This window comes from Gymnoscopelus braueri, assembly GCF_963280865.1.
Source record: "Gymnoscopelus braueri genome assembly, chromosome: 10".
Lineage (NCBI taxonomy): Eukaryota > Metazoa > Chordata > Actinopteri > Myctophiformes > Myctophidae > Gymnoscopelus > Gymnoscopelus braueri.
The window spans coordinates 64766-90943 of NC_137611.1; the positions used below are offsets into that span (position 1 = coordinate 64766).

The 26178-nt window shown below is 42.1% G+C and overlaps 1 protein-coding gene across 1 annotated transcript in view; it reads left to right on the plus strand.

The window, feature by feature from the left end:
• Nucleotides 1–26178, plus strand: part of LOC308094038 (NACHT, LRR and PYD domains-containing protein 3-like) — a 54719-nt gene that overhangs the window by 22926 nt on the left and 5615 nt on the right. Inside the window, exons 6-12 of the mRNA XM_080440481.1 lie at nucleotides 6371–6460; nucleotides 6844–7084; nucleotides 7498–7550; nucleotides 8011–9841; nucleotides 11365–11538; nucleotides 14406–14564; nucleotides 15661–15710. Coding sequence (XP_080296607.1) covers nucleotides 6371–6460; nucleotides 6844–7084; nucleotides 7498–7550; nucleotides 8011–9841; nucleotides 11365–11538; nucleotides 14406–14564; nucleotides 15661–15710 — 2598 coding nt within the window. The remainder of the gene's footprint in view (nucleotides 1–6370; nucleotides 6461–6843; nucleotides 7085–7497; nucleotides 7551–8010; nucleotides 9842–11364; nucleotides 11539–14405; nucleotides 14565–15660; nucleotides 15711–26178) is intronic.

Here is a 26178-nt window from a genome sequence, read left to right on the forward strand (position 1 = left end):
AAACGAAAGTAGTGGGTCTAGCTGCTTCTCAGTCGGGAGGTTGAAGTCACCCAGAAGGTTGAATCCAGAGCCATCGACAGGGAAGTGAGAGACTAGATGGTCCAGCTCCTCCAGGAAGCCACCAGCAGGGCCCGGTGGGCGATAAACAACTGCAATGGTGAGCTTGACTGGATGAGAAACAGTGACCACATGAAATTCAAATGAGGTAGGAGAGAATTGTGACAGTGAAACAGGAGAGTATTTCCATTTTCTGGAAATTAGCAGACCAGCACCACCACCTGTCCGCACGGCTCTGGGAGTGTGAGAGAAAGAGTACACATCTGACAGAGCCGCGGGCGTAGCAGTGTTTTCTGGTCTGATCCAAGTCTCAGTCAGGGCAAGGAAGTTGAGGGAGAGCAAGGATGCGTAGGCTGAGATGAAAGCAGATTTGCCTTCCACCACAGCCGAGTGGCAATTCCAAAGCCCTCCCGTTACCACTTGCTCGACGTGAGTTGAAAGAGTAGGATAGATGAGATTAGTAGTGTCGCGACATCTGGGTGTAACCCAGTGTTTGTGCGACCACCAGGAAGAAGAGAGGACAGGAATAGGAAGAAAACACATTGTAGATCACTAAACATATACACTACTATATCTATCACACTACTATATATGTCACTAATCAATGATACAGCTTATCGTTCATTGACGAAGTCGGACTTTGACAAAGTCGCCTGTCGCCTTTGTTCGCCTGGCCTTTGTTTGCTGGCCGCCGCTTAAAAGCTGACGCTTCCAGCTGGTGGTATAAGGCCACTTCAACTGATTGCTAATCGTCTGCCAGGAGTGCTGGCCAAACGAGACACTTAAGAGGGCAATCAAATTGGCCTATCCTGGGTGAAACTATTCCTACTACAGAGTGCCAATAGCCTACTGCTTGAAGCACAAATACAATACAGCTATAAACTACAGACTAACACACAAGCTAATAATACAGTACTAATAGAAAAGCACTTAGGGTACAACTACTAGCAGCTTGCTAAATAACAAAAATGCTACTATACTCAACTAGCCAGAGGTCAGGAGCTCAGTTCTCTTCAGATGTTGTTTACACACTGAGTTCAGGTCACATCTAGAGTTCAGGTCACTACGTGGCCCTCAAATCTAGAGTTCAGGTCACTATGTGGCCCTCAAATCTAGAGTTCAGGTCACTATGTGGCCCTCACATCTAGAGTTCAGGTCACTATGTGGCCCTCACATCTAGAGTTCAGGTCACTATGTGACCCTCACATCTAGAGTTCAATTCACTATGTGGCCCTCACATCTAGAGTTCAGGTCACTATGTGGCCCTCACATCTAGAGTTCAGGTCACTACGTGGCCCTCACCTCTAGAGTTCAGGTCACTACGTGGCCCTCACATCTAGAGTCCAGGTCACTACGTGGCCCTCACCTCTAGAGTTCAGGTCTCTACGTGGCCCTCATATCTAGAGTTCAGGTCACTACGTGGTCCTCACATCTAGAGTTCAGGTCTCTACGTGGCCCTCACATCTAGAGTTCAGGTCACTACGTGACCCTCACATCTAAAGTCCAGGTCACTATGTGGCCCTCACATCTAGAGTCCAGGTCACTATGTGGCCCTCACATCTAGAGTTCAGGTCACTATGTGGCCCTCACATCTAGAGTCCAGGTCACTATGTGGCCCTCACATCTAGAGTCCAGGTCAGAAGAAGAATCAGTTTTATTGTCACATCACAGGTTTACAAGGTAAAAAAGTGGGTGAAATTATTTTTTGTACATCGTTCCCATCGCAACGTTAGTTTCCATAGAAAGAAGAGGGGGGGGGGGAGAAGAAGAGGGTGGGGGGCAGGTGGGAAGGAGATCAAAAACAAGAGAAGAACAGAAGGCCAGACAAGTTATCTACATATTTACAAATTACCTGAGATAATAAAAAAACTAAAAAAACTAAACTAAGGTGCCTGAGCATAGCAGCAATGTATTGTATACTGTGCATGTTATACTTATACTGTGCATGATAGACAATGGACGTTAAGGTGCTTAGAGGAAAAGGAGCACAGTAAAAAAAAGACCCAAAAAAAGTCAGTGCGTTATACAAGGGATTAAGGTGCAAAAGGTCAGTGCGTGTCCACCTAGAGTGGACTGACCCTAGTATAATCCGCATGTAGCTCCATGAGGGAGTGCAACAAAAAGTCATTTGTACCTGGTGTGGTCCACAGGTGTGTCCGAGGGGGGGCTAAGGTCACTATGTGGCCCTCACATCTAGAGTCCGGGTCACTATGTGGCCCTCACATCTAGAGTTCAGGTCACTATGTGGCCCTCATATCTAGAGTTCAGGTCACTACGTGACCCTCACATCTAGAGTCCGGGTCACTACGTGGCCCTCACATCTAGAGTCCGGGTCACTACGTGGCCCTCACATCTAGAGTTCAGGTCACTACGTGGCCCTCACATCTAGAGTTCGGGTCACTATGTGGCCCTAACATCTAGAGTTCAGGACTCTACGAGGCCCTCACATCTAGAGTCCAGGTCACTACGTGGCCCTCAAATCTAGAGTCCAGGTCACTACGTGGCCCTCACATCTAGAGTTCGGGTCACTATTTGGCCCTCACATCTAGAGTCCAGGTCACTACGTGGCGCTCACATCTAGAGTTCAGGTCTCTACGTGGCCCTCACATCTAGAGTTTAGTCTGTTACTTGGCCCTCACATCTAGAGTTCAGGTCACTACGTGACCCTCACATCTAGAGTTCAGGTCACTACGTGACCCTCACATCTAGAGTTCAGGTCTCTACGAGGCCCTCACATCTAGAGTCCAGGTCACTACGTGGCCCTCACATCTAGAGTCCAGGTCACTACGTGGCCCTCACATCTAGAGTCCAGGTCACTATGTGGCCCTCACATCTAGAGTCCAGGTCACTATGTGGCCCTCACATCTAGAGTCCAGGTCACTATGTGGCCCTCACATCTAGAGTCCAGGTCACTATGTGGCCCTCACATCTAGAGTTCAGGTCACTATGTGGCCCTCATATCTAGAGTTCAGGTCACTACGTGACCCTCACATCTAGAGTCCGGGTCACTACGTGGCCCTCACATCTAGAGTCCGGGTCACTACGTGGCCCTCACATCTAGAGTTCAGGTCACTACGTGGCCCTCACATCTAGAGTTCGGGTCACTAGGTGGCCCTAACATCTAGAGTTCAGGTCTCTACGAGGCCCTCACATCTAGAGTCCAGGTCACTACGTGGCCCTCAAATCTAGAGTCCAGGTCACTACGTGGCCCTCACATCTAGAGTTCGGGTCACTATTTGGCCCTCACATCTAGAGTCCAGGTCACTACGTGGCCCTCACATCTAGAGTTCAGGTCTCTACGTGGCCCTCACATCTAGAGTTCAGTCTGTTACTTGGCCCTCACATCTAGAGTTCAGGTCACTACGTGACCCTCACATCTAGAGTTCAGGTCACTACGTGACCCTCACATCTAGAGTTCAGGTCTCTACGAGGCCCTCACATCTAGAGTCCAGGTCACTACGTGGCCCTCACATCTAGAGTCCAGGTCACTACGTGGCCCTCACATCTAGAGTTCAGGTCACTATTTGGCCCTCACATCTAGAGTCCAGGTCACTACGTGGCCCTCACATCTAGAGTTCAGGTCACTATGTGGCCCTCACATCTAGAGTCCAGGTCACTATGTGGCCCTCACATCTAGAGTCCAGGTCACTATGTGGCCCTCACATCTAGAGTCCAGGTCACTATGTGGCCCTCACATCTAGAGTTCAGGTCACTATGTGGCCCTCATATCTAGAGTTCAGGTCACTACGTGACCCTCACATCTAGAGTCCGGGTCACTACGTGGCCCTCACATCTAGAGTCCGGGTCACTACGTGGCCCTCACATCTAGAGTTCAGGTCACTACGTGGCCCTCACATCTAGAGTTCGGGTCACTATGTGGCCCTAACATCTAGAGTTCAGGTCTCTACGAGGCCCTCACATCTAGAGTCCAGGTCACTACGTGGCCCTCAAATCTAGAGTCCAGGTCACTACGTGGCCCTCACATCTAGAGTTCGGGTCACTATTTGGCCCTCACATCTAGAGTCCAGGTCACTACGTGGCCCTCACATCTAGAGTTCAGGTCTCTACGTGGCCCTCACATCTAGAGTTCAGTCTGTTACTTGGCCCTCACATCTAGAGTTCAGGTCACTACGTGACCCTCACATCTAGAGTTCAGGTCACTACGTGACCCTCACATCTAGAGTTCAGGTCTCTACGAGGCCCTCACATCTAGAGTCCAGGTCACTACTTGGCCCTCACATCTAGAGTCCAGGTCACTACGTGGCCCTCACATCTAGAGTTCAGGTCACTATTTGGCCCTCACATCTAGAGTCCAGGTCACTACGTGGCCCTCACATCTAGAGTTCAGGTCTTTACGTGGCCCTCACATCTAGAGTTCAGTCTGTTACTTGGCCCTCACATCTAGAGTTCAGGTCACTACGTGGCCCTCACATCTAGAGTTCAGTGTGTTACTTGGCCCTCACATCTAGAGTTCAGGTTGCAGAGAAAACACCTTCTAGATTTCCCGGAGCGCAGCAGGCAGGTTCTGGAGTCGAGCTCCGGCACAAATTAAGCCTTGAGCACCCAGTGTGTGAATATGTGTGTGAAGAACATTGTAATGTAAAGCACTTTGAAGAAAAATGCTTTATAAATGCAGTCCATTTACCATTATTGCTTTTTAGAAGGATAAGTAATTAGTAACATATTACTTATCTAATAGAGTAATATTGCTCAACACTGTACACAACATATCCCATCATCACCCAATGAAGCCGTCATTCTTTAGTTTGCTGAATTTAAACTTGCATGGATAATGGATTACTTTCTTGACTTCCACAACTGGCTTCTGCTGTCTGCTGATGGCCGATTCTGAGTCAGAATTTCCCAATTGAGTCAGAATTTCCCTGCCAATGGGATCCCATGGAATTTTTCTCCGGAGATTTTGAACCCGCCCCTCTAGACCAGATATCAGACGCGGTAGGGCAGCCTAGGGCGACACTGGCAAATACTCTGAGGGACCTAATAATTCAGCTCTAAATTCAACTGATAGCCTAGGGGGAAAAAAAAGTGGTGGAATCTGCATCATGTCTATACCTATGGTCTATTATGCATCGGCTACAAGCAATACATCGCTTGACATATTTTTTCTTTTTTATATATATGTGTTGACTAATGTTGAGCACATACTATTTTATTTGAGACTTGAACACTGTTGTAATTGATTTTGCATGAAGAATAAAGCATTCTAATGACATACGCACAGCTTTGCTCCCTGGTAAGATAGCCTCGGGGCTGACTTGAGAACAGGTGCACCTCACGCTCAAATCACAGACAAAAAAACATGAATGAATCTGACTGCTAGTATAGGAATTGTCTTAAATGCCGGTACGATCAAAGTATGGTCGTAAATTACTTAGTGAATCGGGGCCAATGTGAGTACGTGTTTAACCTGACTGACTTTGTGTAGGCCTAGGTACTTTGGATTGATTATAAATGTGAAATATAAAGCTAGGGATTTAATATTGTAGACAATAGATGCTTAGTTCATTAAAGGAGTAGTTCACCCCAAAAAATACTTATTGTCTATCAATTACTCACCCAATGAAGCCTTGAATTCATGGAGATTTTTTTGTTTTTGTCGCATTCCTGAGCCAATAATTTGATGACCGGTAGGAGACAACTCAAGTCTCCTACCGGGGACTCCTTTAAGAAAGGCTTCACCATACACTACATGTGAGCTACAAGCCTAAATTTACACAGTATACTTTCACTTTTCTGGTTAAAAAAAGAAAAAAAGAAAAATGTCTTCATCAATGCATTTAGCTAAGTAAGTGACTCATCTTAACAGTTAGTGTTCATCTATATTAGGCCATATTAGCTCACATGTGTGTGTTTTAATTTAATTTGAACACTGTTTTATTTACTGCAGCCTCTGCGTTATTTGCAGAGCCCTCTGCCACTAAAGTAGTGAGTGTAGGAGTCAGACCATCCGACTCACGGGCAACCATTTTCAACAGCGAATAATAATGGTTATTGTGGCGATTTACAAACCTAAGTCAGTTTCTTTTCATCCATGGTCCTTTTTAATAACTGGAAGGGAAATGGAGGGGAAACGTGAACCCTAAATAAAAATGTATTGTGTTATATCTGCATCTGAGGTGATGGAACGCCTTCTAGATTTCACTGAGTGCAGCAGGCAGGTTCCAGCAAACAGTACAGGAAAACCTTGTGCACTTTATTTGTTATCACAAATGCAATTAATTTAATATCAGTTAATGTCAGGTAATACCAGGTTTATTATACAAGTCTGTTGTCTTTTCTAACTCAACAATAGTTGTAACATCAGACCAGCATGAAGCTACAGACACTGACCCACCGATGTCAATTCCAACGTCAACAAGTACAGGAGTCTCTAAAGCTAAAGGTAAGCTGACACTATGAATAGATGTGCTATGAGTTGTTCACATTCTTTACCCGCAATCTGTAGTATTCCTTTAAGTGCTTCATATATGTGTTAAAACAGGGTCACATACATCATAATGAAACAGATCTAACATTCCATTCACATGATCACTTTCCATCCATATATTTTTATACTGGAAGGATTGTTGGCTAATCCAATGATTGATGAGCCATTTAAATTCCCCCCAAAACAGATATAGGTGTATACAAACATTTGCGAATATTCCATTAACAGAGGGATGGAAAGTCTTTGCATTTTAAAATGTAGAATGTTCAGAAACATGTTTAAATGGGTTTGGCACAGCGTATCACCGAGAACTACATTTTCATTCCACTTATCTTCAGATAATCACTTTGTCGATGAACATCGGCTTGGCCTGGTTCAGAGAGTGACCATGGTCAAACCCATCCTGGATCTGCTCCTTCAGGAGCGTGTTATCATCCAGGAGGGCTACAACAATGTGATGGGCAATATCACCCCTCAGGATCAGATGAGGGAACTCTACACATTCCTGAACTGCAGAAAAGCCAAAGACATTTTCTACAAAGGTCTTGAAACAAATGAGAAGGGTCTTCTTGATGAGCTGTAAGTAATACTCATTTATGTTCATCTTTAGACCAAACATTGTATTAGTACAAGACAATGTACCTTTTCAGGCCATGATGCTTTCACTATCATGTATCATTCTCATTTATCCTCTTTCTATTTCTAAGAGATTCACACTTTAATGCCAGTATATTCATAAGTCTTACAATATTAATTAGAATCGTTTACCCAATATTTTCATATATAGTTAATCTTATGTTTGTCACTGTGGTGTTAACTTTGCATTAGGTGATCTTAAAGAGAGAAATATGTCTTAGTTATAATCTATGAATATGATAATTAAGTTACTGATGATGTTTGGTTCTATAATGTAATGTAGGATTTGTATAGTATGGTAGATTTACTGTATATACAGTATAGTTAGTAAAGAAAAAAAATGAATTTCACAACAGGAACGCTCAGCCCAGTGCAGTACAACCCAAAGGAACAGCTGCTTCTGTCTCAGGTCAGTGCTGTTTAAAGTCATTTATTTTTCTAATAATGATGGGTCATTCCTACTATTCAGTGCCATTTCAGCCTAGTAACTTTCTTCAAAAAAGATTTGTTTTTGTTTTGTTTGATTTTGTTTTCATTGGACATTAAACTTACATTACACTTACACTCAATTACCTTACATTGCATTGCATTACACTTAACATGTTTCTGATAATAGTAGCATGTAGCATTGTTACATCAGACATGTCAGATCATGCTGGGATAACATGGGTCCTCGGGTTTGTACAAACCAGCTGGAGTAAAGTAATGTAAAGTAAAGTAAAGTAGGCAAAGTAAAGTATAAAAGATCTGGACAAAAATATCGTAATAATAATATCAAGTGAAAACATTTTGTTATTCATTATGTTAACACGTCATGCCCATCTTGTCATTTCCCTCAATATCTAAAGGAATTGCTTTGTTACTTACAGATTTCCTGGTGGAAACAAAAATGCATACAGGTCCTATTACACACTACCAAGACAAGCTTAAAAGAAACGTTAAGGACCCATTTGCGTGTGTACCTGACGGGACAGTCCAAAGGACAGATAAGAAGGATTTTGAGTGTTACACGCGTCTCACAATCGTACGTGTGGATGACACAGAGATCAGCAGTGACCATGAGGTCACACAGATGGAGAAGAAAAAAGCAGGGCAGGAGATCCAACTCAGTGAAATATTTACACACCCTTCTGGACAACACAAACGCATGAGAACAGTGATGTCAATTGGTGAAGCAGGAGTTGGCAAAACCTTTCTTGTACACAAATATGTCTCTGACTGGGCAAACACAAAAGATCAAGATCCCCATCTCACATTTGTGCTCTTATTCCGCCATCTCAATTTGCTGCAGGGGCGAGAGTTTAGTTTGGCTCAGCTAATTCATGAATGCAACCCCACATATGAATGCATCTCAGAAGAAGCTCTTAATGACATCTTCACCAAGCTGCAGACGTCAGGAGAGAAAAATTACGACAAGAGTCCCTGCAAAGTTCAGTTTGTCCTGGATGGTTACGATGAAAGTCACATAAAATTAGACTTCAAAACCCATCATGAATGCTCTAAGGACTTGTCCCATGCCACCTCACTGGAAGTTCTCTTGGTCAACCTCATGAAAGGGAAACTGCTTTGCTGTGCTCAAATCTGGATAACCACACGCCCTGCAGCAGCCAAACAGATCCCTGATGGCTTAGTTGACATGGTAACAGAGGTGAAAGGATTCACTGATGAAATGAAGGAGAAGTACATCAGGAAGAGAATCGGAGATGAGAAGCAGGCCAGCAGAATCATCTCACACGTCAAAGAATCAAAGAACCTCCACATCATGTGTGACACCCCAGTCTTCTGTTTAATCATTGCCGCCGTTCTGCAGCACAAGTTGAAGACAGATGAGAGAGGAGAGCTTCCGAAGACCCTGGCTGAGATTTACAGCCACTTCATCTTCGTCCAGACAAAGATGAAGTGGCTAAAGCGTGGTAAGAATCAACAGAAACTCACAAAGGCTGATAAAAAAGTTCTTCTGAAGCTGGGCAGGCTTGCGTTTGAACATCTGCTGAAAGGCCGCCTTATTTTCTACGAAGAAGACCTGAAGAGATGTCACCTTGATATTAAAGAGGGTCCAGTGGACTCAGGACTGTGCACAGAGATCTTCAAACCAGACAGTAAATTCTTCCAGGAAACTGTCTACTGCTTTGTTCATCTGAGCATCCAGGAGTTTCTGGCTGCAGTTTACCTGTTTGACTGTTTCACACAGAAGAACATGGAGGTACTGAAGGGATTCATGAACAATGACGATTACAAAAGCAACAGTTCCCTGTCTGACTTCCTGAAAGCTGCAATGGAAAAAACCCTGAAGAGCAAAAGTGGCCACCTGGACCTCTTTGTCCGTTTCCTTCATGGTCTCTCACTGAAGTCCAACCAGAGACTGTTAGGAGGCCTGCTGGGTCAGACAGAGAACAGTCCAGAGGAGATCCAGAAAGCCATCAATAACCTGAAGAAGATGGATCCCTGCAGTGGCTCTCCGGACAGATGTATCAACATCTTTCAATGTTTGATGGAGATGAAGGCCAACTCAGTAAGTCAAGGGATCCAACAATTCCTGGAGTCAGGAAAGGAACTCTCTGAGATCCAATGTTCAGCTCTGGTCAGATTGCTGCAGATGTCAGAGGAAGTTCTGGGGGTGTTGGACCTGCAGAAATGCAACACATCAGAGGGTGGGCGACAGACACTGGTCCCAGCTGTGAGGAACTGCACAACAGCCAGGTTAGTCATGGGTTCAGGTTAGTAGTCATGTGAATGTCAACATGTTAGAGCACCATTCACTCATTATACTCCTTATATTCATTAAAAATAAAAACAATAAAAAAATAAACACACATGTGCGCACACACTCAGAGAGAGAGAGAGAGAGAGCGAGAGCGAGAGAGAGTCATTGTGAGAAATGAGAACATCATTATAGTTAAAACGACCGTCAACAATTCAGTACAGTGAGACCCTCACTTCAATTACGTATGAATGGTTCAAACAGTATATTGATAGCATCATAGTGTATTTAGTGTGTGTGTGTGTGTGTGTGTGTGTGTGTGTGTGTGTGTGTGTGTGTGTGTGTGTGTGTGTGTGTGTGTGTGTGTGTGTGTGTGTGTGTGTGTGTGTGTGTGCATGCGCATGCATGCTGTGTTCTTCTTGTGCCGCGCTGTAGTTTCTCTCATTCCTTTCTGCAATGCCACTCATTTATTTAACTCTTATTTGGCTACGGACCCTCTTCTGAAAATATGTTGTGCCAGAGACCCCCATACAATATGTGTCTTGTTAAAATGGTTCAAAACTTCTTATTTTTTTCAAAATCTTTGCAGGTTTTACTTAAAATAGATCTACATCCTACAACGCATCACATTGTGAAGCGTTGTGAGCTTGTAGATCGACTATTTCCAAATAGCCAATGTACAGAATAGGGTTAAACTGTGATGCTATATTAACTAATTTTGCTGGGGACCCCCTGGAACCCCTCCGAACCACTGTGTGTGTGTGTGTGTGTGTGTGTGTGTGTGTGTGTGTGTGTGTGTGTGTGTGTGTGTGTGTGTGTGTGTGTGTGTGTGTGTGTGTGTGTGTGTGTGTGTGTGTGTGTGTGTGTGTGTGTGTGTGTGTGTGTGTGAACAGAACAAGAAGTGAAGTCCTCTGGACTATTTACAAGTCTCCTCATCAGCTATTCTACAATGAAAACAAACTATACCAAATGAGAAATGGATCATACCATTAGTGAAGGGGTGTACAGAGGATGGTCTTTTAAACAATGAGCTTGGTCATTACTTAGGTTTACATGTTACTTAATACATCAATACAAGTTCCATGCTGTACTTTAGAGACAACTTTCCATCTGTTCTTACTGACATCGTGTTAATGTCTGAAGAACCAGATAGAAGATCTTTTAGGTGCCTTTCACACCTAAGGTTTGCTTAAAAGGTTCCGATCAAGGACCAAATATTTACATTGTTACATTTTGCATTTGGTCTGGATAGCGTTCACAAAGAACTTTGTTAAGAGAACCAAAGTAAGTAAACAAATGACATGCGGTCGTACAGGCTGTTCATCTATTGACAGAACATGTATTCACTTCACTGCCATAGAATGGAGCAACAGCAGCGTGTTGTGAGCGTCTTATTTAGTTGGCCAGAAAAGTAGCCAAATGCATGTACATTTCAGGCAGCACCACAGGTAACCTCATTGACAGTGAACACGCCTGATCTGTTTTGTTCATCTCTGATTTTACATTTAATTTGTAATTACAGGCTTGTTGGCTGTGGCCTCAAAAAGGAACACATTGAGGTTGTGGCTTCAGCTCTCAACTCTGATCCTTCCCATTTGAAAGAACTGGACCTGAGCGGAAATGTCTTTGAGGTTTCCGGACTGGAACTCATCTGTGCTGGACTGAAGAGTCCACACTGTTGTCTGGACATTCTGAGGTCAGACAAACGTAAAATGTTTATTTTGATTTGTATCAGTTCTGTTATAGTAAGTGATTATAATGTAGTTATGATGGTGGTACTTTATTTGAAGAGTGTGGTTAAGGTTGAAATCATGGTAATCCACACTGACCATAATATTGATAAGATACAGTGACTAATATATGTAGTCTTTATGCTGAGATACTACATTTATAACCTAAGAACCTCTGGTTACACTGTGAGTGGTTTAATATGTTTTGTCAGACTGTCATCCCCTAGTTTTGAATGGTATTTATATTCATGTTAATTCTTAATTGGTGTGAGTATTCATTGCAGTAATACAGTTTTCACCTAGATGGCCATCCTTGAAAGGTTGTTAAGGTAGAAAGTAAGTAAGTAAGTAAGTAGTAAGTTTTCCTCCCTAGTGTGTCCATTATGAGTGAGTGTGTTTATCTCCTTCCTACATGAACTATCTTTCTGAACTCTGTAGCTCTGAATCAGTGGTGGAAGAAGTACTCATGTTATTATTATTATTATTATCATTATTATTATTAAGTGAAAGTAGCAATACCACCATATAAAAAGATGTAAAAGGCCTGTATTCAAAATGGTATTAAATGGTGCATTTATATAGCGTCTTTATTCAAGGCACTTTACAATGATTGTGCATTACATTCACCCATTCACTGATGGTGAAGGAAACCATGCAAGGCACCAACCTGCTCATCGGGAGCAATTAGGGGTTCAGTGTCTTGCTCAAGGACACTTCGACACTGACTCTGGGGGAGCCCGGGATCGAACTGGGAACCTTCCCAGTTGCCAAGCGCCGCTCTACCCCTGAACCACTGCCGCCCTAAAGTACAAAAGTATTGGCAGCATATAGTTAAAGTAGAAAAGTATTGGCATCAAAATATACTTCAAGTACCAAAGTAAAATAACTCACACATGTTAAAGTTTCATAATTTGTCAAAATGTGTCTAGTCTGGCTATAATGCACAATCTGTGGTACAGCAAGCTTTGTATTTGGAAAAAACGTTAAATACTGAGATTAAGTCTTATTTTTGCAACACTAACTGGTAGCTCTGCGTCCTTACAGCGTGTGCCTATAGGGAAGAAATGGTTGCTAGGTTGTTGTCCTAGTGCCCAAGGATATGTTGGAACGCAAGGAACAAGTTTCGGAGGCAGAGACCCGCGATTAAAATAGTATTTGATAATGTTTAGCGAAGTTGTCAATCACATTTCTGTGAAATGGTTAATTTTGAAAGATATAGCAGTGAAATATTAAATAGTACACATATTTTATTCAAATGAAAAAGTTACAGTTGTGTGTGTGTGTGTGTGTGTGTGTGTGTGTGTGTGTGTGTGTGTGTGTGTGTGTGTGTATGTGTGTGTGTGTGTGTGTGTGTGTGTGTGTGTGTGTGTGTGTGTGTGTGTGTGTGTGTGTGCGCGTGCTCAGTGAGAGTGTTGCAGATTGTGACTCATTCAATTAGGGATTTCATTAGAATGATTTTTGTTTTAAGCACATAATACAGAAGCAGTTCAGGCCTAAAGCTCAATTTATTAAAGGAAAAATTAACAATGTTCAGAGAGGGGGTGCATGCATATCATGCAGAAACAAACTTAGGTTCTTCCCACGTCAGGAGTTAGCAGGTTTTAAGGTGAAACAGTGCAGGCTTCATGAACGCTCGTACGTTGCCTACGAATAAAAGAAACACAACATGAGCTTTGTACACTAACACACATTAACAGTGAGAAATGTGAGTGAGTGTATCACTTACCGCCGGACGGTGTTTCCCCCAGGGAGTCAGCAGTGAGTGAGCCAGAGTGAGCACCTTAAGTAAACTCAGCCCAGCTGCCTTCTGATTGCCCAACACGCAGGTGTCATCACTTCCAACTGATTGAGGATGCAGAGTGGCACATACCACCCCTCAACCAGTTGCCCTAGGCAATGGGGCTGTCTGAGGTGCTGGACTCTAGGCTCCTCACTCTGGCTCCAACTGTATCAAAACTCACCTGACCGCTGGGACTGGAGCGAGACTCCACAGTATCATGTAATGAACCATAGTTATTCATCTTAAAGCAGTGTATTTAATGGACACTAAAGGGAGTATCTCACCTCAGAAAAGAAAGGATGGGTCGAGGGGTGGGAGGATGTTAGGAAATGATTCCATACTGTGTTTGTTCATCTCATTTTTATTGACTTAAACATCATAATTCTGCCCAAGAATATCTCTGATATTGACTCTGGAGGTCTTGTGTGTTCTGAAGCTGCATCTCTTAACCATTAACAAGAAATGTTTTGAAGTAAAATACAATAGCAATTTACTGAGGGAGTGTAAGAGTACCAATTAATACAATAACAGTTTACTGAGGGAGTGTAAGAGTACCAATTAATACAATAACAGTTTACTGAGGGACTGTAAGAGTACCAATTAATACAATAACAGTTTACTGAGTATACTGTGTAAAAGTACCACTTACTATACAATGCACAACTCAACTGATAGTCTTGTGTGTTCACACTATGCATGTCTGGATAAACAGTGTTATTGAATCCAAAATGACTAGATTAAGTGCTTGATGCTAAACAGAAGGTGTTAGCCATTAAAATGTTATTTATTGACCGACTAAACATTATTATTATTCTTTTCCAACTTGGGACACTAGTCCAAAACATTGACAGTCGACAAGCACGTTCTCTATCCAGGAATATATTTGTTTTTAATCTCTCGCTCGCTCTCTCTCTCTCTCTCTCTCTCTCTCTCTCTCTCTCTCTCTCTCTCTCTCTCTCTCTCTCTCTCTCTCTCTCTCTCTCTCTCTCTCTCTCTCTCTCTCTCTCTCTCTCTCTCTCTCTCTCTCTCTCTCTCTCTCTCTTACACTTTCAGACTGAAGAACTGCTGGTTGTCAGAGAGATGCTGTGAAGTTCTGGCCTCAGCTCTAACTTCTAATCCCTCCATCCATCTGAGAGAATTGGACGTGAGTCTAAACATGGTTGAGTCGGGAATGAAGAAGCTGCTCTATCTCTCTGGGCTGAAGGATTTCACGTGAGTAGACATGGGGCCCTACTTTCTGGGAGAACCCGCAACCCGCTATTTGTGGGTGGGGACATCACCCATCGCTATTCTATAATTTTCTGTCATGTGCAACACGCAACGCTGCCCCTAAACGCATGCGCTACACACTATATTATTCACAGGAGTGGTTTGGGCGTTACATTAATCAACCACTATGCACAGAAATGCTGCGCACACCAAAGTCCTTGTAGTGGTGCCGGCCACGGCAGAAGAATCAACTATCAACTAGTCTTCAAGAGACATAAAGGTGGCCGCACACACTTCATGTCTTATGAAGACTAGAGATTGCTGCAATCCGATTAACAGATCGGATATCGGCTCCATATCAACCCAAAAATTTTAATCGGATCAGACTGCAGCGAAAATGACCGATCAAAGCACTCCAAAAAGAGTGAAAAACTCCCAAGAGAGAGCAAGAAGGCAAAAGAAATAACAGAGCACATTTCCCAGTTGATAGTGCTGGATGACCAGCCACTGTCGGTGGTGAATAATGTCACATTTAAATGCTTAATCGCATGGACTGACACAAACAAGTGCACAGCACACGTCCCGAATCAAGATTTAATTCAAATATCTCTGTAATCCACACAAGTATGTTTATAAATACCTTGTGTCAGTTAAGTTATATCACCAGCCGATCACAGAAAACAATTTGAAACGCAAATGACAGATTTTGGTTGAAGGAACCACACTCGCTTTGGGACTCGAGCCCCGCTCTCTGGAACAGTGGTGGAAAGTAACTAAGTACATTTACTTAAGTAAAGTTTTGAGGTATTTGCACTTTACTTGAGTATATCTAATTTCCAATACTTTTACTTCTACTCCACTACATCTCGTATCTGAATATTGTAGCCTACTTTTACTCCACTACATTTATTTGAAAGCTACTAGTTACTTTGTAGATTTTGATTATTATTACAAAACATACATTAACCACTTCAGCCCATACATTTCGGCCATTTGAAAATAGCAGATCTACAAGAAAGGAGAAACACTGTAGTTTCAGGTAGTGGAGACGTTGTGTTAGACAGACATTGATGCATTGTTGTTGTTCTACTTCCTACAGAGTGAAACATGGTGGAGAAGATCGGTTCAATCCTCATCTCATTAAAGGATGTGAGTATCTGTCAATATTGACATTTTATACGTAGTTTTTTAGGGCAGATTCACACCTACTGTATAGTTTGGTAGACTCAGGGGTTCAGGGGTGCAGTTGCAACATTGTTGCATTTTTCATTTGGTTTGGTTTGCTTTCACATTGTACTTTGTCAAGCACACCAAACATTGCTAACAAATGTCACATACAGTAGTTGACGGGCGCTTGTTGATTGGACATCAAGAAACTCATCGTCATGTTCTTGTCTTCCATTGGACTGTTGCATGTTGGAAGGTAGCCTGGGATCCAGCCTGCTTCGCTACGTTCGGCGGTTTTTTTTCTCTCTTCGCTTCTCAGTCTGGAAAGCCTCCCATTGGGAGGTTTTGCAGAACTACACTAGAACTACTATGATGATTGGATGTCGTTCCAACGAATGAGAGTAGCGTTATAGTTGGGTCATCTGTGGCACTTCCGTGACCGTGGAGAGCGAAGGTCCGTTTCTCAATGGATTTGTCATCTAGGAGGGTTATTAAACAAATTTAGCCGGGGTGTCTTTTTAAAAGGGGCGGGGAAAATTTGTGAGAGACCAAAATCCAAAATGGCTGCCGTGAAAATGAACTTTTTAATGGTTTGACCTACAAAGATGCACAATACATGGTTTCAGAGCTTAATTTGGTCAAGGAATACATATTTGGTGTTTATATAATGATTTGACCTATTGTTGACCTTCAAATGCAAAATGGCTGCCAATTATGAGCTCCAAAAGGTTTTTTTGTTTCCAAAATCACAGTCACAATCACAGAGCCTTCTTATTAGGCTCTAATGAAAGTTCTGCTCATGATGAGTTGAATAATATACAGTATAAGTACACAGAAGTAATCTCTGAGGTCAATAAAGTCAATGTTTGTGTGTAAACAACAGTTACTGATTTGCAGTTTCCCATTAAATAGTGTAGGCTACTGAGAATATGGTGTCCAGTTCATCCCATCACATCTTCATAATGAACCAAAAATAAATGAGCACTATAGCCTAACATAAAATAGTATTCTGTATGCAAAGCTAGAAAGGTTAGTTGCTTGAGGTGAATTTAAAGGTCAACTCATTTGTCACCCTTATTTTGTAGTATTGCTCCCAGTGTTTCCAGTCTGCCCAGTTACTTTTACTTGCCTTGTCTAACCAGTCTTGTGATTTTGTCAGTGTTTCCACCTGTGTCCTCCTAGTCCCCCAGCCTATCCCAGTGTTGATTGCCAGTTGATTTCACCTGTGTCCTGTTAATCCCTGTCTATTTAAACCCTGTGTTTGCACTGTGGTTTTGTTGGTCTGTAGTCATGTGAGGTGAGGTTTTTAGTTGTTGTTCTTTGTGCTCAAGAGTCTTGGACATTAGAGCGTCTGCCATTCCAGATCCCTTGAATCGCTTGTAGATGGCATAGATGTAGGACATCAGCTGGTGGAACTGGATTGGGAGGATGTCCTTGAACATTTCTGGATTCTCCGCCTTGAGCTGAGTGAGGGTCTTGTAGGTGGGCAGGTCACCAACAAGAAAGGAGAATGGAATATTCTTCTGCCGCATGGCCTCCACATGTTTCACCATTATGTCATTCACCACTGACTTGCTTGGAGGTTCATTGTATGTTGTGTGGTTTGCTCTTGTTGGGTGGTGGATGACAGCAGGACTGGGCACCACTGTATCCTGGAACTCGCTGCTCTTCAGGTGGTGGTCTTGTGCCATGATTGTCTACACAAGACAGTGCATGTATTACAGAGCGAGCATGCTACGGAGCTGACCCATCCACTGTTGGATCTACCCTGGGACGAGCAGGTGGCTCACTCTTGCTACCAGGGGGGCATCTGTACTGGCAAACCTTTGTCAGTTCTGCACACTTCTGCTTTAGCTGTGCAGAGATTTCCTTCTTCTTGGTGAGCGTTTCAGCAGTCTCTTCGCCTGGTTTCTTTTCATAGCTCTCTGGCTGCATGTACATGACATTTGTTCGATGGACTCCTGTAGAGTCACCTGTCACAGTGTCAATATTGAAGTCGTCATTGTCGATGATCACGATAGCTGGCTTGCTGTCTGCGATCTCGTGTGGGCAGGTTGTTGATGCCTCCACATCCATCAGAGCCCAATGGTCATAGAGGAGCAGTGTGTCTGCATAGCTGATGCAGACACCGCTCTTGTGCAGAGTGTCTACCAGATCTTTACTCCTTGTCATGCCATGGACATTTACTCCCAGGTTGATAGCAGAGCTCCGCAGCGTGCTCGCTCTGTGATACATACACTTCTTGTGTAGACAATTATGGCACAAGACCACCACCTGAAGAGCAGCGAGTTCCAGGATACAGTGGTGCCCAGTCCTGCTGTCATCCACCACCCAACAAGAGCAAGCCTAATTACCACACAACATACAATGAACCTCCAAGCAAGTCAGTGGTGAATGACATCATGGTGAAACATGTGGAGGCTATGCGGCAGAAGAATATTCCATTCTCCTTTCTTGTTGGTGATCTGCCAACCTACAAGACACTCACTGAGCTCAAGGCGGAGAATCCAGAAATGTTCAAGGACATCCTCCAATGATACATTTATACGTTTTTAACACATATATGATTAATGCTTCTACTACCTATTACCATTATTATATTTTCGAAAATGGCAAATTTACATGGTGTAGCCAGCATGAAATTTCATCTAAATCACTTGCTGCTCCCAGACACCTGACATCTCTTTGCTTTAACAAACTTGCCAATGTCAGGGAGCAGTTATTTTCATAACACTGCACTACGTGTGTGTGTGTGTGTGTGTGTGTGTGTGTGTGTGTGTGTGTGTGTGTGAGACAGACAGACAGACAGACAGAGAGAGAGAGAGAGAGAGAGAGTGTCCGTGCTGGGCTGACTGAGTCTGGGCTGGGTGTGAGGATCAAAGAGTATAGCCATTACTACTCGACTAGTTGAATAGACTGTTAACGAGCCAATCAGCCAGAACATTCCACAGCTGCGGAGACAATGCCTTGGCCATCAGAGGTACTCAGCCAAGTTGCAGGGGCGAGCTGCTTGGAAGAACAGCATTGCAAACTGCGACTCTATGTCTGTTACATGTAGTATCAATTTACTATTTTTAAAAGTATTTCGCGGGCCGCATTAGACCTTTCCGCGGGCCGCAAAACGCCCGCGGGCCGCAAAACGCCCGCGGGCCGCGAGTTTGACAAGCCTGATCTATGCCATCTACAAGCGATTCAAGGGTTCTGGAATGGCCGACACTCTGGTTACAGCAGGGGTAGTAGTGTAGGGGTTGGTAGACCAAGCACTACGAGGAAAGCACTACAAATGGGGGGTGCGGTGCATCCTGCTCTGGAGAGGTTCTTATCCAAAATCACTTGTCCAAGATTCTTGAGCACAAAGAACAACGACTAAAAACCTCACATGACAAAGGTCTACAGACCAACAAGAACGCAATGCAAAGGGGGCACGGTGGCACAGTCGGTAGTGCTGTCGCCTCACAGCTAGAAGGTCCTGGGTTCGATTCCCGCAGGGGACGCTGTGGGCGCTGGGGGCGTGTTCTCTCCTCCGCGTTATCAGTGCCCATACCCTAGGTGGGGTTGGCGAAAGGGCCTTTCTGTGTGGAGTTTGCATGTTCTCCCCGTGTCTCCTAGGGTAGATACCCTCACAAAAACATGCAGTAATCCTGGTCACTATACTGCCTCCCCCTGGCCAGCCGAGGCGCCTGATGGAGGGGAAGGGAACTGGTTGGAATAACGTGTTCCTTCCACGCGCTACGTCCAACCAGGGAAACTCTCCCCTGTCAGGTGACAAGAAGGTCAGTTGGCTCTCATGCATTGAAGGAGGCATGAGCTCGGCCCTGGCCTCCCTAGGTTGGCAGAGGGAAGGTAGTGCCCAGGATTACATAGACAATTGGCACTGGGTGTAAAAAATAGGGTTACAAAATCGTGGGATAAAAATTTAGAAAAAAAAAGAAAAAAAAAAGAACGCAATGCAATGCAAACACAGGGCTTAAATAGACAGGGATTAACAGGACACAGGTGAACTCAACAGACAATCAACACTGGGATAGGCTGGGGAACTAGGACGACAAAGGTGGAAACACTGACAAAATCACAAGATTGGTTAAGGCAGGTAAAAGTAACTAGGCAGACAGGAAACACTGGGATCAATACTACAAAATAAGGGTGACAAATGAGTTGACCTTTAAATTCACCTCAAGCAACTAACCTTTCTAGCTTTACATACAGAATACTATTTTATGTTAGGCTATAGTGCTCATTTATTTTTGGTTCATTATGAAAATGGGATGGGATGAACTGGACACCATATTCTCAGTAGCCTACACTATTTAATGGGAAACTGCAAATCAGTAACTGTTTACACACAAACATTGACTTTATTGACCTCAGAGATTACTTCTGTGTACTTATACTGTATATTATTCAACTCATCATGAGCAGAACTTTCATTAGAGCCTAATAAGAAGGCTCTGTGACGATTTTGAAAGAAAAACCTTTTGGAGCTCATAATTGGCAGCCATTTTGCATTTGAAGGTCAACAATAGGTCAAATCATTATATAAACACCAAATATGTATTCCTTGAGCAAAATATGCTCTGAAACCATGTATTGTGCATCTTTATAGGTCAAACCATTAAAAAAGTTCATTTTCACGGCAGCCATTTTGGATTTTGGTCTCTCACAAATTTTCCCCGCCCCTTTTAAAAATACACCCCGGCTAAATTTGTTTAATAACCCTCCTAGATAACAAATCCATTGAGAAACGGACCTTCGCTCTCCACGGTCACGGAAGTGCCACAGATGACCCAACTATTAGGCAACCTACGTCATCAGCCAGCGCCACCCTCCATGCTTTTCACACTGTTATTTTTCTGCGCATTGGAATGACGTCTCACTGGTGCTTTGTATCTGCAATGTATCTGCAATACTGCGCAATGTTGAAATACTCTGTTACAAGTAAAAGTCCGGAATTCAAAATGTACTTGAGTAAAAGTACAAAAGTATTGGCATCAAAATGTAATTAAAGTATCAAAAGTAAAAGTACTCATTGTGCAGAATGTCCCATTTCAAGTTTTCAAATGTATGAAAATGTTTTGAAAAAATCAGATCTACAAGCTCACAATGCGTCACATCGCGACACATTGTGAGCTTGTAGATCTACTATTTTCAAATGGCTGAAATGTATATAGGGCTGAAGTGATAAATGTATGTTTTGAAATAATAATCAAAATCTACAAAGTAACTAATCTTTTCAAATAATTGTAGTGGAGTAAAAGTATAATATTTGCTTATGAGATGTAATGGAGTAAAAGTATTGCAAATTGGAAATACTCCTTTAAAGTAAAAGTACCACGTACTTAGTTACGTTCCACCACTGCCAGCATAAGATGAATTACTCACCTTCTGCAAAAGATGAGGAAAGAGAACACACTTTTGTTCCATAGGCCCATATTGTCCTGGTTTCAGAGAGCATGGTGGTAAATATGAATTTTTGCCCCAAAGTCTTTATATTCCATAATTTCTGTGTTGTTTTTAATGCACAGATGAATGCAGGCTTGACAAACCGTCAAGGGCATGGAAATCCTTTTCCTTTCAAAACGAATTTCAAAATAAGAGTTTATTTTCATCTATACTTGTTGTGTGATGATTCAACACGTTTTATTTTGAAATCGTACTACCGGAAATAGAAGTAGCCAGGTAGCCTAGTTGAAACTGACGGAAATAGCAGATCTACAAGATCTGTGAATTTGTAGATCTGCTCTTTTTGGCACGTGATGCGAGACACTATCGCACGCCGGGATATATATATATGAGAATGAAATTACACTGGTGATTCCGGCGCAAGCTATTTCAAAACATTTAATCAATTCAACGTAGAATGAACAAACGTGTTAAATGAACACTGTCTGTACTCTAGGCAATTAAAAAACTATGTCAAGATCAGGATTAGAACATGCACATTTAGCCTGTTGTCTCAGTCACTGCTATAACTTTACAAATTGTGTTTATTATTAAGAAGAATGTAATTATTGACTTTCATTATTGGTTATTAGGCTACAGGAAATTGTGAAACATACGATACAATTCAAAATTTTCATTAATCAAACTCAAACAATAAGGCCTAACTCAGTGTGTTGTCTGTTGTATTGAAGTGACACGCTATGCTTTCACAGTCACACCGCTTCATTTGATGTAGCAGGCGGGGCACGCAGTCTCACGGGCACCCATGTGCATGCCAGTGCATCTGCGGGCGTGTTGATCTTCTTGCTCTCTATCTGGCGACCGGAGAAGATGATGAAGTTTACAATATTCTCAAATGGGAGCTTCTTTCTGAGCAACAGTTATTCTCCTCCTGGGGGTAAAATTGTTACGTAGGAGGAATCTAGTAAGCCACCCGGTAGTCGCCCGGGTTGCTAAAAATCGTTATTTGTGGACCTGCCTTGTATTGCTTTAAAGATGAACAGCCGCAGCAGACAGTCTATCTAGAGAGACGGACGCGTTTCGGCACGTCGGCCTTCCTCAGCGTTTTCAAACTAGTCCGGAGTTTGAAACGTTGAGGACGGCTGACGTGCCGAAACGCGGTTACCATTGCTTTGATCAGCGCAATATATCCGTTAATTTAAAAATAGCCAATCTACAAGTTCACAACTTGTCAAAATGTGTGAGGTCAGCCTGATCTCCAAGAATTTAGTATACATTGCATAGTAGCCTAGAAACCCTGAAAATCTGTGCATATGTACGGCGAGTCCCATGGTGGGCGCAACCCGGAAAAACCCGGAAGCAGAGCAGTCCCCACAACAAAATGTACGATTCTGTGCCTATCGGTACATAACTCAAACAGCGCTGAAATCTGTCTGGAGCCGCAAAACCTATTTTAGCCCACTAATGCGGTGCCGCGCCAATAAATGTGTTGCAGGCTTTGACGCAAATTTGACAGAAATGTTGAAACTTTTATTTATACTTTTATATTTATTTATTCTACACATCTTTACAGTATTGGAGCACGTACAAATCTATGTCTCATATTACAGCAACGATAAATACAATTTTAAATGTGAAAAAAAAACATTGTTAATTTCCATATAATGTTTTCTATAGCTACAGGAAGCCACAAGGGAAAGGCTCTGGAGCCACATGTGGCTCCAGAGCCGCAGGTTGCAGACCCCTGGTTCAAGGGAACGTCGCAACGTTCGGGACGGCATCTTGTTCGCTTTAGCTCACTCGGTGGTCCCTCACGTGTCGACAGTTCCCTTGAAACTGCGCGCCTCCGAAATGGTTTAGTCACAATGGGGGAGATGCGAGGCGGCTATGCACGGATTTTCAGGTTTTCCAGTTGTCTATGCACGGAATGACCACTCCTTGTAATGTATACTAAATTCTTGGAGATCGGGTTGGTGAGGTTGTAAGCTTGTAGTTGGGCTATTTAAAAAAAAATTGCTGATCTGCAAGCTCACAACGCCTGACATTGTGACACATTCTGAGTTGGTAGATTGGCTCGTAGATTGTCTAAACTTTAAACAAAATGCTAAAATAGTAGATATACAAGCTCATGACGTCTCACATTGTGACACATTGTAAGCTTGTAGATTGGCTGTATTAAAAAAATATTTAAATGATCTTTTTTATTAAAGAGATGGTGTTAGAGCATTCCACACTTTGGTGTCAGAGTAATAGAATGATAATGTTCTATAAGTGGGTGTCAGAGTAGTAGACTGATAATGTTCTATAAGTGGGTGTCAGAGTAGTAGAATGATAATGTTCTATAAGTGGGTGTCAGAGTAGTATAATGATAATGTTCTATAAGTGGGTGTCAGAGTAGTAGAATGATAATGTTCTATAAGTGGGTGTCAGAGTAGTAGAATGATAATGTTCTATAAGTGTGTCAGAGTAGTAGAATGATAATGTTCTATAAGTGGGTGTCAGAGTAGTAGAATGATAATGTTCTATAAGTGGGTGTCAGAGTAGTAGAATGATAATGTTCTATAAGTTGGTGTCAGAGTAGTAGAATGATAATGTTCTAGAAGTGGGTGTCAGAGTAGTAGAATGATAATGTTCTAGAAGTGGGTGTCAGAGTAGTAGAATGATTATGTTCTATAAGTGGGTGTCAGAGTAGTAGAGTAGTAGAATGATAATGTTCTATAAGTGGGTGTCGGAGTAGTAGAATGATAATGTTCTATAAGTGGGTCAGAGTAGTAGAATGATTATGTTCTATAAGTTGGTGTCAGAGTAGTAGAATGATAATGTTCTATAAGTGGGTGTCAGAGTAGTAGAATGATTATGTTCTATAAGTGGGTGTCAGAGTAGTAGAATGATAATGTTCTATAAGTGGGTGTCGGAGTAGTAGAATGATAATGTTCTATAAGTGGGTCAGAGTAGTAGAATGATTATGTTCTATAAGTTGGTGTCAGAGTAGTAGAATGATAATGTTCTATAAGTGGGTGTCAGAGTAGTAGAATGATTATGTTCTATAAGTGGGTGTCAGAGTAGTAGAATGATTATGTTCTATAAGTGGGTGTCAGAGTAGTAGAATGATTATGTTCTATAAGTGGGTGTCAGAGTAGTAGAATGATAATGTTCTATTAGTGGGTGTCAGAGTAGTAGAATGATAATGTTCTATAAGTGGGTGTCAGAGTAGTAGAATGATAATGTTCTATAAGTGGGTGTCAAAGTAGTAGAATGATAATGTTCTATAAGTGGGTGTCAGAGTAGTAGAATGATAATGTTCTATAAGTGGGTCAGAGTAGTAGAATGATAATGTTCTATAAGTGTGTCAGAGTAGTAGAATGATAATGTTCTATAAGTGTGTCAGAGTAGTAGAATGATAATGTTCTATAAGTGGGTGTCAGAGTAGTAGAATGATAATGTTCTATAAGTGGGTGTCAAAGTAGTAGAATGATAATGTTCTATAAGTGGGTGTCAGAGTAGTAGAATGATAATGTTCTATAAGTGGGTCAGAGTAGTAGAATGATAATGTTCTATAAGTGTGTCAGAGTAGTAGAATGATAATGTTCTATAAGTGTGTCAGAGTAGTAGAATGATAATGTTCTATAAGTGGGTGTCAGAGTAGTAGAATGATAATGTTCTATAAGTGGGTGTCAGAGTAGTAGAATGATTATGTTCTATAAGTGGGTGTCAGAGTAGTAGAATGATAATGTTCTATAAGTGGGTGTCAGAGTAGTAGAATGATAATGTTCTATAAGTGGGTCAGAGTAGTAGAATGATTATGTTCTATAAGTTGGTGTCAGAGTAGTAGAATGATAATGTTCTATAAGTGGGTGTCAGAGTAGTAGAATGATTATGTTCTATAAGTGGGTGTCAGAGTAGTAGAATGATTATGTTCTATAAGTGGGTGTCAGAGTAGTAGAATGATAATGTTCTATAAGTGGGTGTCAGAGTAGTAGAATGATAATGTTCTATAAGTGGGTGTCAGAGTAGTAGAATGATAATGTTCTATAAGTGGGTGTCAGAGTAGTAGAATGATAATGTTCTATAAGTGGGTGTCAGAGTAGTAGAATGATAATGTTCTATAAGTGGGTGGCACCAGATCGTTGTCACTTCCTCTACTGTTAGGGTTTGGGTGTCACTAACTTTGGGGAGGTAGTTAGTCAGGCAAGAGGGTATTGAGGGCATTGAGGGCATTGAGGCCTCTTTAATTTTGTATTAATACAAGACAATAAATCAGATCTTATGAAATAACTTCATAGTATTTTCAATAGTTAATATGTAGATACTTTTACTTCTGCTTGAGTCATTATTTAAAGTTACAGTTTTTGATTACTATACTCTGTCTGTCTGACCGGGTCCCTCAGGGCTCCTTTTCCCTCTACACCAAATATGTGAGCCGAAAATAGCCGATCTACAAGCTCACAATGTGTTGCATTGCAACATGTTGTGAGCTTGAAGATCTGCTATTTTAGTATTATTATTACAGAATAGGTCACTAGGGTTCAAGTGGTTAATTAAAGCTGTCATCTGGAACTGATTTTAATTCATAAATTTTTTTTTTTTTTTTTTTTTTTTCGTTTAACACTTAACACCAAGTATGTTCCCTGAATATATCAGATCTACAAGCTCACAACCACAAATAATTCCTCAAAGAACCTTCTTTGAACCATTAACCACTTAAACCCCTGCATCCCAATGTTGACATGTCTTAATACGTGAGGATTCATCAAAAATAGAAGATCTACAAGCTCACAACACATTGCGAGTAGATCTGCTGTTTTCAGTGGTATAAATTAACTAAGTACATTTACTCAAGTACTGTTCTCAAGTACAATTGAAGGTATTTTTTATTTTACTGGAGTATTTCCAGTTTTCTGTACTTTGACTTTCTGGGGGAAGATGTAGGTGGGGGAAGATGTAGTGGAGTTCCAGGGGGTCCTCAGCAAAATGTTTAATACAGCATCACAATCATTTTAACTCCTTTATACATATTTCATATGTTGGCTGTTTAAATATAGCAGATCTA